The sequence below is a fragment of the Nesoenas mayeri genome (genome assembly GCF_963082525.1).
Source record: "Nesoenas mayeri genome assembly, chromosome: 4".
NCBI lineage: Eukaryota > Metazoa > Chordata > Aves > Columbiformes > Columbidae > Nesoenas > Nesoenas mayeri.
The window spans coordinates 8,614,603-8,629,807 of NC_137540.1; the positions used below are offsets into that span (position 1 = coordinate 8,614,603).

At 44.1% G+C, this 15,205-nt stretch overlaps 1 protein-coding gene across 1 annotated transcript in view; it reads left to right on the forward strand.

Annotated features, from left to right (window-relative positions):
• ALPK1 (alpha kinase 1) overlaps nt 1-5,474 on the forward strand; it is a gene marked incomplete at both ends in the record, with an annotated part of 32,062 nt that extends 26,588 nt beyond the window's left edge. Inside the window, 4 exons of the mRNA XM_080343350.1 lie at nt 788-941; nt 2,008-2,170; nt 4,471-4,657; nt 5,278-5,474. Coding sequence (XP_080199476.1) covers nt 788-941; nt 2,008-2,170; nt 4,471-4,657; nt 5,278-5,474 — 701 coding nt within the window. The remainder of the gene's footprint in view (nt 1-787; nt 942-2,007; nt 2,171-4,470; nt 4,658-5,277) is intronic.
• Between the last annotated feature and the right edge of the window lie 9,731 nt (nt 5,475-15,205).

Here is a 15,205-nt window from a genome sequence, read left to right on the forward strand (position 1 = left end):
ATTGGCATTTTCACACAACAACATGTGCTCCTACAGAGAACAGTCTTGACTCATGCTTTCTAACAATGTTTTAGTCATCATTTATTAAGACTTTATTTTCTGTTGGTTTATGAGTTTCTGTACAAGAATTTTAGTTATAGCATACTAGTAACTAACTAACTACATACTAGTAGAATCTAGTAATAGCATAGTTCCCTTGAACTATTTTCTCCTATTCATTCTTTCCCCTTTGCACATCAGTCACAGCCTCATGGAAATGGGCTCCGTCTTCATGCCCACTCAGTCCCTCCTGCTTCAGTCCCTTCATACTAGAGGTAACTCAGGCTGCTTGAACCCCCTTGTGCCAGTTCATCAAGTTCTTTCTGCACCATTACTTGAGTCTCTGGTTTTGTTGCCCATTTAGATTCCACATTTCATCCCCGAAAACCACATGTGAGATAAGTATTATTAAATTAATCATAAATAGTGGCCCTATTTATTTACCATACCTTAATATACAGACACTTGATCAATATACTAAGAAACACAGAAGCTAGGAGCAGCACCGCTATAGGATGCCTCATTGAACTCAGTAAGTACAACCCACTTAGGGCTCATCCTATCTTGCAAGTCTCAAGCCCCACTTTTTGTCATTGATGTAAAATATCCAACTCTGCATCTAGATATCTCTTACTATATATTTTATAACCCAATACTTTGCTTTCAGAGGAGGCTGCATGTCCTCAGCACAGGCTTAGAGCAGTCCTGTGGAACTATCCCTTCTACCTATGGTGTTTTCTTTTTGTAGCAGCTCTTCTTTTAAAGTACTCAAAGAAATCAGGCCTGTGGACAGGCCAAGAAACGGCTGTATTCATTGGAGACTACCTAAATGTGGCAAAGGAAGGCAAACAGAGAAGTGCATTTTGGATACACTTCCTGCACCAAGAAGAAAGCCTGGGAAGGTATTGACCAAACCAATTTCTGAAACAAAATGTTTATCAGTGCTACTTCTATGTAAATATGAATGGAAACTGTCTGGTAAGGTTTGTCTTATACCTATGATTCAGCTAGTCCAGTGCCTTGTTGGACAGTAGCTTTTAGCAAGTACAGGAGATAGTACAAGTTTTTACTTGGACAGCTACAGAAATCATAGTTACAGTGGGAGAAGATTGATTCTTTTCTATTCTGTTTCAACCTAGTTTACATTTGGTTAGATTTCGAGTGGTTTCCTGTAGCAAGAATGTTTTATGACTTTCCCAAATCTCTTGAGCACTTTAGCAATCTCTACTATGCTAATTCTTCCCATCACCCCATATAAGTCTCTACTGTTGAATTTCTGTGAAGAAAAATCTACTTCACTGTTCTTTTCTAACTGCCATGTTAGTGCCTCTTTGCTCATGACAGCTCTTAGGCCTCACTTCGCTTTTGTCTGTGCTGGAATAATCTCATGAGATCTTCTTAAATGTTGCTTCCATTTAACTTGACCTCTAGCTTTGCATTAGAGAATTAGTAATACAGCTATATAGATATATATACACATAGCAAGATATACAGATATATATATGTAAATATCTCAACACCTATAGGCAAAAAGGTGTTTAAGTTGCTTTTCTTTAATTTTAGCTGTGGGTTTATGCAATGGATACATCTTCTCTGGACACAGGATTAAAATCACTTATTTGCTTGATAAAGGCCTCTGCACCAGAAGAGCTCTGATAACTGCTAGTTGCAGGTTTTGCATTGTTACTAGAAGCAGCTTAAGAAGTCTTATGGGTTAAGAATAGTATTTTAGGTACCTCTAAATAGGATTTCCATACAAAGTCAAGAAGAGCTGACTTTAAACATTCTGGTGTTATGAAACCATCCCCATCATAGGATTTGATTGATCAGTACAATATTTTATGCCTCTAAGAGCTATAAAATTCAAAAACCCACTGCCATTTTAAACATACCACCAACAGCTGACTTTGCTTCTGAAAAGCCAAGCTCTGCTTTGTAGTGATGTTTCTGTATCACTGTGTTGTTTAGGTATGTCGGGAAAGAATATAAACAAGAAAAGGGGCTTCTTCATCATTTCAGTGATGTGGAACGGCAAATGACTGCCCAGTACTATGTGACAGAATTCAACAAAAGACTGTATGAGCAAAAGGTCCCTACCCAAATCTTTTATATCCCATCTGCAGTACTCCTGGTAAGAACTATCTTCTAAACAACACAAATGAATTGATGGGAAGAGGGTCTTAAGTAAATTTTGTTTTGTAAAATATTAGGAGTTTTAGACCACCTCTAGATGACACAGTATAATTCATGTGATCTTACCTGGTAGGTGCATTCGCTTATTTCAGGATAAGAAAAACCTACAGTAGAGCTATGAGTTCATGGGTAAACTGGCAGAAAAGATGCTGTGTCCTGTTAGAAGCCAGAAATTCACTTGTCAGTGAAGCCCAGGAATCACCCAGCCCTTTATATCATTCTAATAGTACGTGAACATCTATTTTCAGGGGTAGTTATGAAACGTGAACAACAAAGTGACCCCTTCTGAGCACCACAAAAACGTCTGAACTTCACTAGAACCCAGTAAGTGAGGTTCTTGCAGACAAGTTAATTTGCTGCAGGACAACTTTGAGGCCTTATCTGCATGCTAGATTTCAGAAACACAGGACTGGAAAGGACCTCTCTGTAACTGATTTGGTCTTGTGCCCTGATATCACAGGCAACGACACTGCATAATCCCTTTTTACACTCATTAAGACAGATCTTAAAAGTGGCCGTGTTGTGGTTTGTATTTTAACCTCCATTGTTTCCAATAAGAAATCATTCTAGAACTGCTCTCCTGATGACTGGAAACTTTTTGTTATTTTCTGACCTAAAATAAAGCAGTTTACGCTTCTCATTTTTCTCACTATTTCTCTGAAATAGAAATGAGCAGCAATATTACCTCCTTATAACCTCTGGTCTCTCAGCTAGGGAAGCCGAGCTTTGTTCAGTGTCACCTCAAGATACAGGTCTGTCTTTCCTTGTTCATTCCTCATTCATTCACAGCCTCACCACTGATACAGTGCCCTACATTCGGCTTCTTTCCAGCTTGTCCCTGGCAGCACGACTGGTATCTCTTCACCACATCTCTGCATGGGATGTACTCTGTCACAAGAAGGAAATACCTGTGCACTCCATGCAGCTGAGTATACGTGGACAGATTAAGAAAGGCTAGTGGAATTGGCAGGGCTGTGAGCTTCAGCAGGGCCACAGATCCATCAGTCGTCTCTCACTGAGGAGCATTTCTGTCCCTCCATCCCAATGGTCCAACCTCAGAGATGGCCTGCTGAAAGACACACAAACCAAGCGGCTGAGAGCTGGTGGGATGTGGAGCGTTATCTGAGAGAGCCTGGGAGGGAGAGACAGCAGTCACAAGAATTACTTTCTCTTGAGCAGGGTGAAAAAACAAGGAACCAGAAGCTAGACATTTCAAGAGAAAAAGCACTTTGTGGTTAGTCTAGTTAAACAACAAAAAACAGCTGCTAAAATACCTACAACTCAACTAAAGCAACATGCACTTTTGATCATGGGAGATGCTTGCTTTGTTCGCTCACTTCCAAACACGTGGAGGCTGGAAAGGCTGCATTAGACATGCCCTCAAGGCTTAATGCATGGATCATAGTGGTCTTGCGTGTTTCAGGTAACAGCTCGCTCTTCTGCTCTCTTTCCTCTATGAGATGGTTACGAGGGCAGCATTCAAAGCCACAAGGCAGACAGCCCCGCAGTGCCAGCACCCAACCTTATCATGAGAGGCAGGAGCTGCATCTGGCATAGAGGTTAAAGCTCAGCAGGAAAGTAAAGGATGTCTTCTATATTCTTACGCTCAACTTTCTATTTGAGTTGTGTGTCAAATCCAGAGAGCTACCCTCCATAGTACAGAGTTGCATTCAATGTTTCATTATGAGTACGTATATGATAGCATGCTATGCATATTACTATTTCTGTTAGCCATTCTAACACTACATCTCGCTCTATGCCACTTGCTAATAAGGCCTAATGAGAGCCTGGCATCAGTATCTCCAAGTCTCTGAACATAGAAGTGACTAAAAAAATGCCAAAATCTTCCATTGAGTATTTACACACTGCAGAAAGACTGGGTTCAGGTTTACCCAAATCTTTTTCAACTTTCTAGCTTATTCTTTAGACATAGTCTGCTGAAATAAGTTTCCTTTTTCTAGACAAACTACACATTTCTAGAATTCGTTGCTTACAGAGTTTGGCTTGTCAGGCTGACTTTGTGTTGGATCTTGTACAACCTTTTGTTTTAGTTAGATGTGAGCTCCTTATTTAAACAGCCTGTGTCTTGAGTCAGCAGAAGGTTAATATGGAAACTTTCTATCGATCTTATAGATGGAAAGCTCTACGAGGAAAAAGCGAGACTTCAGTTAGAAGAGCTTTAGCATCCTTGTTTTCACATCTCTGCTTGCATTACTGTCTTTAAAACTCTCTTTTCAGATACTGGAAGACAGAACTATAAAAGGATGTGTGAGTGTGGAGCCCTACATCCTTGGGGAATTTGTGAAGCTGTCCAATAACACAAAGGTAGTAAAGAATGAGTACAAAGCCACAGAGTATGGTCTGGCCTACGGCCATTTCTCCTATGAGTTCTCCAATGGAACAGACGTTGTTGTTGATCTGCAAGGTTTGTATTACAGCGATCTTCATTTATTGCGTATTCTCTCAAGTTACAGAATGTGCTATATAAAGGACATACTGTCTCTAAATGACATAAAGCGAGGGAGGTATGTGCAGGTATGTTTTTGACTTGAGCAGTGCTCTTGCTTACCACTACATCACAGCAAGAGCACATAAGCCACACTCCCAGGTGTGCCACAGCTTCATGCCATGGAGTGGTCTGCATCCAATTAGACTAAAGCCAGTCTGCAAGGATGTGTCCTGTAGAACCATCTAAAAGAGAACCACTGAAAGAAGCAGCGAGTTTTGTCACACTTCCTCCTTCCTAAAATTGGCAAACCTAAAAAAGGGTCCCCTATTCAGCTAAAGGAGAATTGACCTCCTCGATTGAGAGTCAAGGATAAAACCTTTCAGACTCAGCCTTTAGCTCACAGGTATCTTTGGGATATTAATTTCATTAAATATTCATTTTGTACCTCTTAGGGTTCTGCTTTTGCTGACATAGGTGCAAACTGGGAATTACTGAAGTGACGTTAACAGACATGGGCTGTGCCAAGCAGACAGTCCTGAGTACGATAATATAAATGCTGTGATGTTTGATACAAGGATGCATCCTTTCTTCCACAGGTTGGGTGACAGGTAATGGGAAAGGCCTCATCTACCTCACAGACCCCCAGATTCATTCTCTTAATAGCAAAGATGTTTCACGCTCCAACTTTGGGAAGAAAGGAATTTATTACTTCTTCAGTGATCAACATGTGGAGTGCAATGAAATCTGTCGCTGCCTTTCTTTAACAAGACCCTCAATAGAGCTGCCAATGTAGACTCACACAAGACAGTCAAACAAGAAATGACGCATAAGCTGGACAGTATTTTATCCTACACACACTTAGCAACATACTGTCTTTGTGAGAACAGAGCCACTGTGATGATACCTGTGTGAGCCAGGCCAGTCCTTACCTGCATGAGTTTGGCAAGTTCTGGTCTTTGTATCCAGGCTGGTAATACCACATTACCATCTTCTGAACATCATGTTGTGATAACCCTCTGTAAAAACTAACAGAAGAACATAGGAAGAGTAAGAAAACAGCCTCAAAAATTCAGCTCGAGCTGTACTACAAGACTGTATAGACTTCTAATCCATCAGCAGACTCAGTAAAGGCAATGTGCACCATCTGCTCTTTGAAATGAGATGGAATGAGACAGAAGCAGAGAGTTGTATTTCAACCAGCTGTAAAATTCTCAAAAACTTGTATTAATGCTTCAGGGAACAAATGATAATGTTCTGGTTTGCTCAAAAAATAAAAAAATTTCTTTCAGAAGTGTATGTGTATATGTGAGCATATAACATCTAAACAAATGGAAATATGGTTTTAACTGTTAACAGCCAAGAAAACTGAGTTGTTCTGCAAGGAAAAGATCTTTTACTTGAACCAAGAGATGCTTTACATAAATAATTTAGGACTGCTACATTTAACAAACTCTCAGAAGACTTTCCCAAGAATAGTTCCCACTTAGGCCAGCACATCTCTTTTGCTTGTAATGAGACTGAATGCCATAGATTTGGTGACCAGTTCTATAACTAATTCCCACAAGTAATCTCACTGGACATGAACGTAGCCACTTGTACAAAGGAGTGGTTCTGGGGGCAGTCCAGCATCTGATAAGCACAAGGACTGATACAGAATAAGCAGCCTCAGTGACAGTTTTCATTCTATCCGGACAGGCAAAGCACTTCTCCCTTCAAGGCTCTGCAATCCAGGCTCACAAAGCTGCGAGATAGAAGGTGTTCAGGAAAGAGAGGCACCTTTCTTGACTGAGTCCCCAGTAAGGGGACTTGCAATTTGCTTCCAGTAGCAAGGAAGACGTGTCTGTTGGGTTGTGCCTCAGTGCTGGTTGAGGCACAGCCTGCAGAGCTTCCAGTCTCATGCTTTTCTGGCATAATGCAGAAAACACATTTATGAAAGTAAAACAGATGTCCAATAATATTTAAGTGATATATTTACACACTGCCCATACCAATAACCCACTCCATCTCCACTCCATCCTTACAGCCAAGGACTAAGTTCATACCTACACGATGCCCGTGCTTAGACCACACTTTACTATCACATATACAAACAGCTGCAACTTAGTTAGTCCTGTAACTCCAACATTTCAGCAGTATTTTTGCTATTATTTGTGGTTGTCATAGAGCATACTCAGAGAGCCTGATTTTTAACACCAGGGCTGAGCAGCCTGTGTCATGTATGCCGACCACACACTTCCGTAGTGTGGGCTTGAGTTAGGGGCAGCTGCAGCTTTTTACTTCTTATGAAACAATCTTTTGTGTGGTTTTTTTTGTTGTTGTTGTTCTGTTGTCTTATGATTTTGTTTTGGTTTTTTTTTAATAAATCTTGTACTTCATGCATGTGACCTCCTTATACTCCAGCCACCACGTGGATAACTGGAAGGTATGAAATGTAGAGCTAGGCTGGTCTTTTCCCATTGAGAACACATTTTTTCCTCCACACAGGCTGGTTAGCTAGAAAGAGTCAAACCTTCTGGCATGGCCAGATAATATGTACATGTACCGTAAAGAAAAGAGCCATAAAAAAAGAGGGCATGGGAGCTCCTCACACAAAGTGCTGCACAGACTCAATGCTGAATTAAGCCAACCAGAGTGTCTAGTTGAACTAAAAAAATCAAAAGCTATTGGCAATATTACCCAAATTCAGATTCTGGTGAAAGGAGCACTTCAAATCAAATATGCTCACTATTGCACTCTAGTCCTAAAAAATTCAACTGTCCATTTTATGCCTACTGTGGTCAGGCTTTAATGGTTTACCTGGCCAGGATGGATGGGCTTCAACCTTAATTTCCCATGGGTGATTAACCTTCATGGGCTTACAGGAGGCTGCTTGTTTCAGCCTCTGTTAGGGATGCATTTCGTATTTTGATTTAAAGCAGAGAGCGTATATCTGCATATACATGTGGCAGCTAAATTTCTGTTCCACGGGGGAAGGCAAGTGATCTGTCCCAGTTTAACCTGAGCTAGGAATTCAAACCCACGATAGCCGCTCGCTCATTTCCTACCCCCTACCTACAAGTAGGGGAGAGAATCGAAAGGGAAGGGAGAAACTCCTGGATTGAGATAAACACAGTTTAATAAAATAACAATACTAATATATTAATACCGCTACTACTAGTAATATATAAAAAATGGAAAATAGAATATAAAATAAAAGATACTCAATGCCATTCCTCACAAACTCTGTCCACACTGAGCAGCCAGTCCCAGGAAGAGAGAGCGAGCACCCTGGTCCCAAACAGCTGATCCCAGGGGAAAAGGCAGAAACACCCAGAGGACTCTCCAAAATAGCAGGATGGCAACAAGGCCCAACTAAAGGAACTCCTGAATGGAATTCCACTGAAACGGAGCAGAACCGGGATAGGTCTCTATCTTGGTCTCTGTCCCTCTAGCTGGAAAATCCCAACTTGCCTTAAATGTGAAGCATGACATTAATGGCATGGGAAATTCTTATTCTGGATGTCAGTCAAGATCTGCCCCGTCTATGCCTTCCTTCCCAGCTGCCTCGCACCTGTGGGCAGAGAGTTCTGAAAGTCCTTGGCTCCCAAACAACAATTAAAAAACATTAACTCTGTTCCAGGGTGCTATCATCTTGTTCTCAAATTAAATCCAAACAACAATGACCATGCTAGCTACAAAAAAGAAAGGTTTCTAACTGCACGAAGAAAATTAACCTGCTTTCAGTCAAACCAGCACATGATCTTATATTCTTTCATCACATCTTTCCCGGCATTATTAGTTTAGCTGGTAGGTGGAAAAAATACTTGTGGGGAAGTTTGATAAACAGTTACACGTATTCCCCTTAACAGTGCCACATAAAACTGGAATACATACACAGGACTGGAGCAAACGTTGCTTCTCAGGAACCTGGGTCTCCAGCCAAAATAAAATGTGATGAGGCCTAGATTCTACTCTTCAAAGACCATGCCAGCACCTCCAGAATATATGTATGTGTATACACGTGTGTGCACTCGCACGTGTATTACAGGGTTTTTCATCCAGTTGATGACAAGTAGCTTTCCTGCTACATAAGCAGTGAAAAGCTGCCTTAATTTCAAATTCTCCTCTTCTCCTCCAAAGCCCTGGCATTCCACAGCCCCAGAGCGCAAAGGCTGGGATTGTTTCTTTGGGGAGATTTTCATGATGAGAAAGGGAACACAGCATCAATCTTCCACAAAAAGATGGGTCCCCAACAGAGAGTCAGCTTTAACAAAACCGTCCGCTTTTGTTTCTGCAGCCAGCAGAGATTTTTAGGCTTTTGTTCCCACTTTTTATCAATGCTATTGTTTTCTACACGATGTTTGTGCTGAGTTGTTTGGAAAGATGCCCTATCACTGCACCGACCGATTAGAACTAGGTGTAAAGAGGGAGAAGCAAGAGAAAAAAAATTAAATCTCTTTATTATGGTGCATAAACCTTCAGTGTTGGGGAGCTGGGCAGCTGCGCAGGAAGAAAAATGCATTCAAAAATATAATGCTAGTGTGAATAATCCTTTCTCAAATGCTGCTTGCAGACTGCTTCAGCTTTGTCAGGTGAACTTGAACTGGGCCATCAGATTTGCTGCCGTTCCCATTGCACACTGTCTATCACCCCAGGGCATTCACCATCTTGACTGTTGTTAAAAGAGAGCAAACAATCCATCATTGAGCCCGGGAGTCACTCGCTCATAGAAAAGTAAAATCGGCATGTGACGGTACACCCAGCCCCAGTGTTTCGCAGATTAAAGTGATACATGAAAACTCACGTGTTACTGGGAAGATTAAGTCCGTTATCTTGTTCCGCAGCCAATAAAGGGCAGCCTTGTCTGCAGCAGTAGGAAAACGATACTGGCTTTAACCAAGTGACAAATGCTGCGCACACATAGCTTCGTGCTCCGGCAAAAGAGTGTGCTAGACCCTAAGGAGGAAACAAAGCTAGTTAGCAAGATCTCAGGAATTAAAAGGCAGCAGAGACACTGTGTTAAAGCCTCTCGGCAGAGGCTTTCCCTCCTCTATAGAGACAATTAAAAGCAAAACAAAACCTTCCTGACAATCGCTGCAGAACAAAGTGTCCTAATACACTGTCAACAGCCGCCCCGCAACGGCTGTTGTAATAGCACATGCAGTTTTGAGACCCCTGAAAAGTAACGTCTTTCCCAGCTTATGCCTCTTGTTCAAAGAAAGAAGAAAATTATGTGTTTGGATAGACTTTTTAATAAATTGATATATGGGAAATGTTAATATTCCGAGTTCTTCCTAATATAGTAGTATTTGCATTTAGCAGCTCATTTCTTTTGTTGTCTTGTAGAATACATTTTACCATCTCAGCCAAAAGTTACAGCTACTCACAGTTAAAAGTTAATATCAAGTGTCAGCTTGTCCAGTTCCTCGGTAAAACAGACATCATCATATTTAACCTCGTAGCTTATACTGGTCTTACTCTTTACAGACTCAGGCATAAATTCAGAGGTGTCAGTCCTCACAAATGCATTTAGCACTCTGCTCTCACTCAGTGCTTGGAAACTGGAAATCCTGTATTTATGTGCTCTATAAGCTCATTGACTGAAGAACTTGCATACAAACATTGGAACAGCTGTCCCTTTCCCATCCCTGATACCTGAGTTTTCCATTCGCAGAATGCAGTTAGTCGTAATAATGATGCATTACTGAGTTTTCCTCTTTTTTGTTGACTTGATGTGCCCAGCACTTTTTGTCTGGTCACCTCCATCACGCTCAGTCTCAGTCTGAGCTCTGAATGCATTAGCCACAAATCTCCCTGCCACTAGCCCAGAGGGATGTGAGCAGACTTCAGGGGGGGTCTCACACATTGACATTGTCACAACAGGCTGCAATCTCACCAGCCACAGTGTCGCTTCCCAAAGCTCCGTGAGCCGGTGTGCACAGAGCAGTCGGGAAGGCTGCAGCCGCTGTGGTTGCTCCCAGTGGGATTTCTCCCCATATTGCCCAGTGGAATCTCCCCTTAAGCCAAACCACAGACCTTGCGCCCAGTTGGCTGTGCTGGAAAAAGTTTTAAAGGAGGCGCATCTGGGCGAAGCCTTGTTGCCTTGGAGCAATATAAACCTGGAGTAACTCCCACAGAGTTAGCAGCTACTGATGAAAAAGTCCCAGGTGTGTGGCCAGGCTTTAGGTCAAGACAGGTGTGGGCAGCTGCAGCACATCTATGGCTTAAAACACACAAAACTTACTGCTTGGTATTTGTGGTATAAATAGCAGGGGAAATAAACAGTTGACTCAGACTGATGACAGAGTATTTAATATGCCTGGAAGTTTCATCTTAGAACTAATAACCAAAAAAAAAAACCACAAACAAAAATGATATAACCCACTGTTTTGTTATTTCCTCTGATTTCAGGAGCAAGTCATTTGAACCAACCAAGACTTAGGGAATTCTTTTTTTCCCTTTTCTATTTTTTTCCTTAGAAATTCAGTGGTTTATATTAAGCAACTTGCTACCAAGGGTGCTTTGGGGGGCTGATTAATTATAGCACACTCCAAAGTCTGGCATAAGAGCTCAATATGACCATTAAGAGCCAGTCATCTTGTTGTCTCCACTAAGTGAGTGAGAATACGTTGTGCTGGTACAGTGAAATATTATCATTAACTACAGGGACATAAAGTCTGAAGAAACATTCCCTCCTGTTGGCTAAAGCATCTACCTCAAGGACTTGAGTTTACACTCAGTGTAAGTGCTGCACTAAGTCCAGCACAAAAACTTCAGGTTCTTGGCAAGGCGATGACAAACTTTCCAGTCTTTGGGGGAAGATACTTGGTTAAGAAAGTTTTTTCCACTTACCTTTCTGCAAGTGTTCAGGTGAGAGACAGAAGTCTCGTTTGCTGTGTGTTATGCACTTATGCATAAAAGTTCGCAAATTTGATATCAAGAGGGAACAAGTTGATACAGCCAAAGCCTGTTAATTGCAAACAGAATGATTTTCTCACTCTTTTGCCAATACCTAATGTCACTATGAAGCACTTTGGTGAACTTCCCCTACAAAAGGTACCGTGTAAGAGGGAGATCCTCAGTCATCCCAACAATAACACTTGTAAAACCATGCAGAGGCTGAGCCAGGTTTGCCTCCTTCCCTCTCCCTCTGAGCCAGCAGCAGCCTGGGCAATTAAGGGCAGCAAGAGCGGGCGCCGAGTGACCCCTCCAGCTGTGAGGCAGCCCCTGCACGCGAGGCAGCACGTCCCTGCTGCTATAAAACCCATGTCAGCTGCCCCAAGAGCCCAGCTGCTGGATTTAGGCATCAGTCCTTTACCAGGAAGCTATTCACAGCTTACACGGGTACTGAGGAGAAAAGTTTGTGTAAGCGAGCTCACAAAGGCAGCCTGGCACTGCCAGATCTCTTCTCTTTAGCAAAATTCAACGCTAACACTGAACACAGCACCACCCACGTCCTCAGCGATCTCTTTCCCACTCCCCCGGTACAGCTTGGTAGCAGGGACGGGGCTGCTCTCATGTAGAGCCATGGGGGGTCCCCACCGATGTCTGGGCTGGGGGAGCCCCCAAGGGGAGGGAAAACAAGCACTACTCCCACACACGTGTGTCTCAAGGCATTGCATCTGTGTCAAGAAGAGCACACTATTTACTTACTGTTGTAAGAGCTGCTGCCTTTAAATAACTGGAACAGGGCTATTTGCAGCAAAGTAACTGTCACTGTCACCTGCTGCCTTGGAGGGAAGTCCCTGTACCAGTACCCAGGTGACTCGCCCAGCCCTGCAGGGAGACCAGCAGCCTGAGGACCCCACGGCAGCAGCCTACCACTGTCACTCCTCTCCTGGGAATGGCACGCACCACCCTCCTTTATTCCACTTGGATGAAATCATCCTCGATACCTCTGCAGAGTGGGAGCAGATGGGGCTATCGGTCCCTGCAGCCACCCTCTGCCCCAGCTTGTGTGAGCCTATGGTGCCTTCAGCCACCCTCAGCTTGCCCACAGCAACTCTGTGTCCCAGCGAAAATCCAGGCTTGCACCAGGCAGTTGGGTGGATTTGCGGGCTGGTCGCACAGATTGTCCCATCACCCCTCTGGCATCACGGCATCCTGCTCCCCCACAGCAGGGGAGACCATAAATTGTCCGTGGCACACGGATGGTGCTTGAAGTGAGGCAGCTCATTTGGAGAAGTTCATACCAGTGTAACATGCCGGTCTGACCAGCCAAAAAAACCAAAAAATTAAACCCTTGTTCATTCTTCTCAAATAGAACTTAATCCCATTATTTAATCAGAAATCTTATCTGGTAAACTATTTTAAAGATGGATTGTAGCTTTCATTAAAAGATACCAAGTTATTAATAATTCAGTTATGGCTAGATACTGCTCAACACCTTGTCTGGAAGCACCGTGTGCCACAGCACCGGAGCACCCGCTGGCCGGTATGGTGGCAGCAGCACTGGCGGGGTATAGGGCTGGCACCCTCCTTCCCCTCCCACTCCAAGGGGTGCAGCCCGGCCAACAAAGGGCAGGGTAACCCCGGGTGGCAGCCGCTGCCTCTCATCCCTCCCTTGGCTGAGGGGTCAGTAACAGCCCAGCGGAGCCCAAACTGCCGTGCTGGCTACCGGGGTTGCTGTCCCTTCCGAACAGGCCATCACGTTAATAGAGGTTGATTTGCAAACAGCGTCAGCCCCCCCCTCCTCGCCTCCCTTTGCCTGACTCCCGCTTTTCTGCTCAATGGCACAGATGCTGCTTTGTGCTGCCCAGGACCAAGCAGCTATTAGCAGCAAATCCAGCGAGGGAAATTAATGAAGGCAACTACTAATAAAAGACAGCTCAGGACAGCCATACCATCTTGCTCCAAGCAGTAATTAACTTTTTTAAAACTCATGAAGGTAAATATGCCATCAGCTTTGGTCCACTCTCTCTTCTTTTTAATAAAAGGAGGGGGAGGGGAGGCGAGAGAAAGGGGACGGCTGTGTGTCACCGCCACCCCAGCACCATCAATATTCCCTCTCTGCACAACCGCCTGCCGTCACCCGCTGCCGTTTGCTGCAACCCTCCATCTCCGGCACGCTTGCTCATTCAGCAGTCCAAAGAGTCGTTTCTCAAACCCATTTTCAAAGGCTTTGTTTTAAATCTTAGCATTGCAAGATTACACCTCCGTTTAATTACAAGGCTGAATTCAGTACAAGAAGTCAGAAGGATGAGAAGGTTGCCAGAAGTTTGCTGAACCAATGTTGCAGCATCAGAGGCTGAAGGCGGGATATATCCTGAAGTTGAATGTATCGACTAGCTCATCAGAGCAAAGGAGCCTGTCTTAGACTTTAAGGTGCAAGATTTGGCCCCATAGTAAGACAACCAGGTAAAAACCTACATCAGGTAAAAAAAATAAATCCCACTAGGATTTCTGTTCATCCAAGTGGACTGCAGTACTACAATTACTATATAAAGGATGGGTTTTTTTGTCCATATGGTATTGGAATTGGGGCTGCATAGGCCAAATCCACATATAATAAAGACAAAACTTTATGAAGTCACAGCCCTTACAGGATTTGGTGTGTATGATTCACCTTGGGAGGGACAAATTGCCACCCCCTGATCCCCACGTGTCAGCAGAGCCCTGCAAAATCCCTGGTGACTCTTTACCATATATGCAGCCCAGAGGTTTCCAAGATCAGAAATTAACACTGTACATTTGCTCAGACATGTGTTGTCCCAAACACTAGACTGCAAGAGCAAACCCTGTGCCCATAGCTCCCGGCGCTACCAGTGGGGCAGCTAATGCTCCTGTTCCTGTGCAAACTTGTTTTCCCTGCTGATGCAATACGATTAGGGAAAGCAGCCCCTTTCCACCATTGACCAGCCTGAATGTGTGGCTGAGCGCAGCTGCCCTGAGCTGCTTGCCGCCGAGGAAGGCGCTCCTGCTAAGCTCCCTGTTCCTTGGAAAACACTGGCTTAGTTTCATGTAACCATTAGCCCTGCTCCTGGCTCACTTTTATTCCTTCACGCTGAGTTTATCTGATTACTTCGGCTGAGGGAAACAGACGGCCTGTTGACATCCCTGGTGAATGCTCAAGTGCTCAGCTGAAGTGTCCTCCCCAGGCTGACAGCAGCTTGCAGGACAAGCCCGGGGGGTGCTGAGCAAGCAGCAAGGGCTTTACTGCTTGCCAGGCAAAGCAATGCCTTGATTTCTGCTGCAAAGTCGAGGGTCCTGGCTGCAAAGCTGCAGGTCCAAGCACTCACACCATTTTGGGGACCCAAGACCTGGTTCTGATTCTTTCCCTGCCTCTATTTGAGAGGAGCACATTGTGAGGCTCTGCTGGCAGCTGAGCCCCTTGGGGACAGAGCTCAGCCGTGCTCCCGCCAGCAATGCCGGGAGTGCCACCATCGCCTGCGGATGCACAGCCCCTTCGGCAGGACCAGGCTCGCTCCCACCCCCAGGCCTTTCCTGACCCGCTCTGCATGCACCACCCAGAGCTGTGCCCCTCTCTGCCACCCCCTAACTTGTGTCTCTTCCCCTGCCACCCACGTCCCCCAGTGCCTGGAGGAT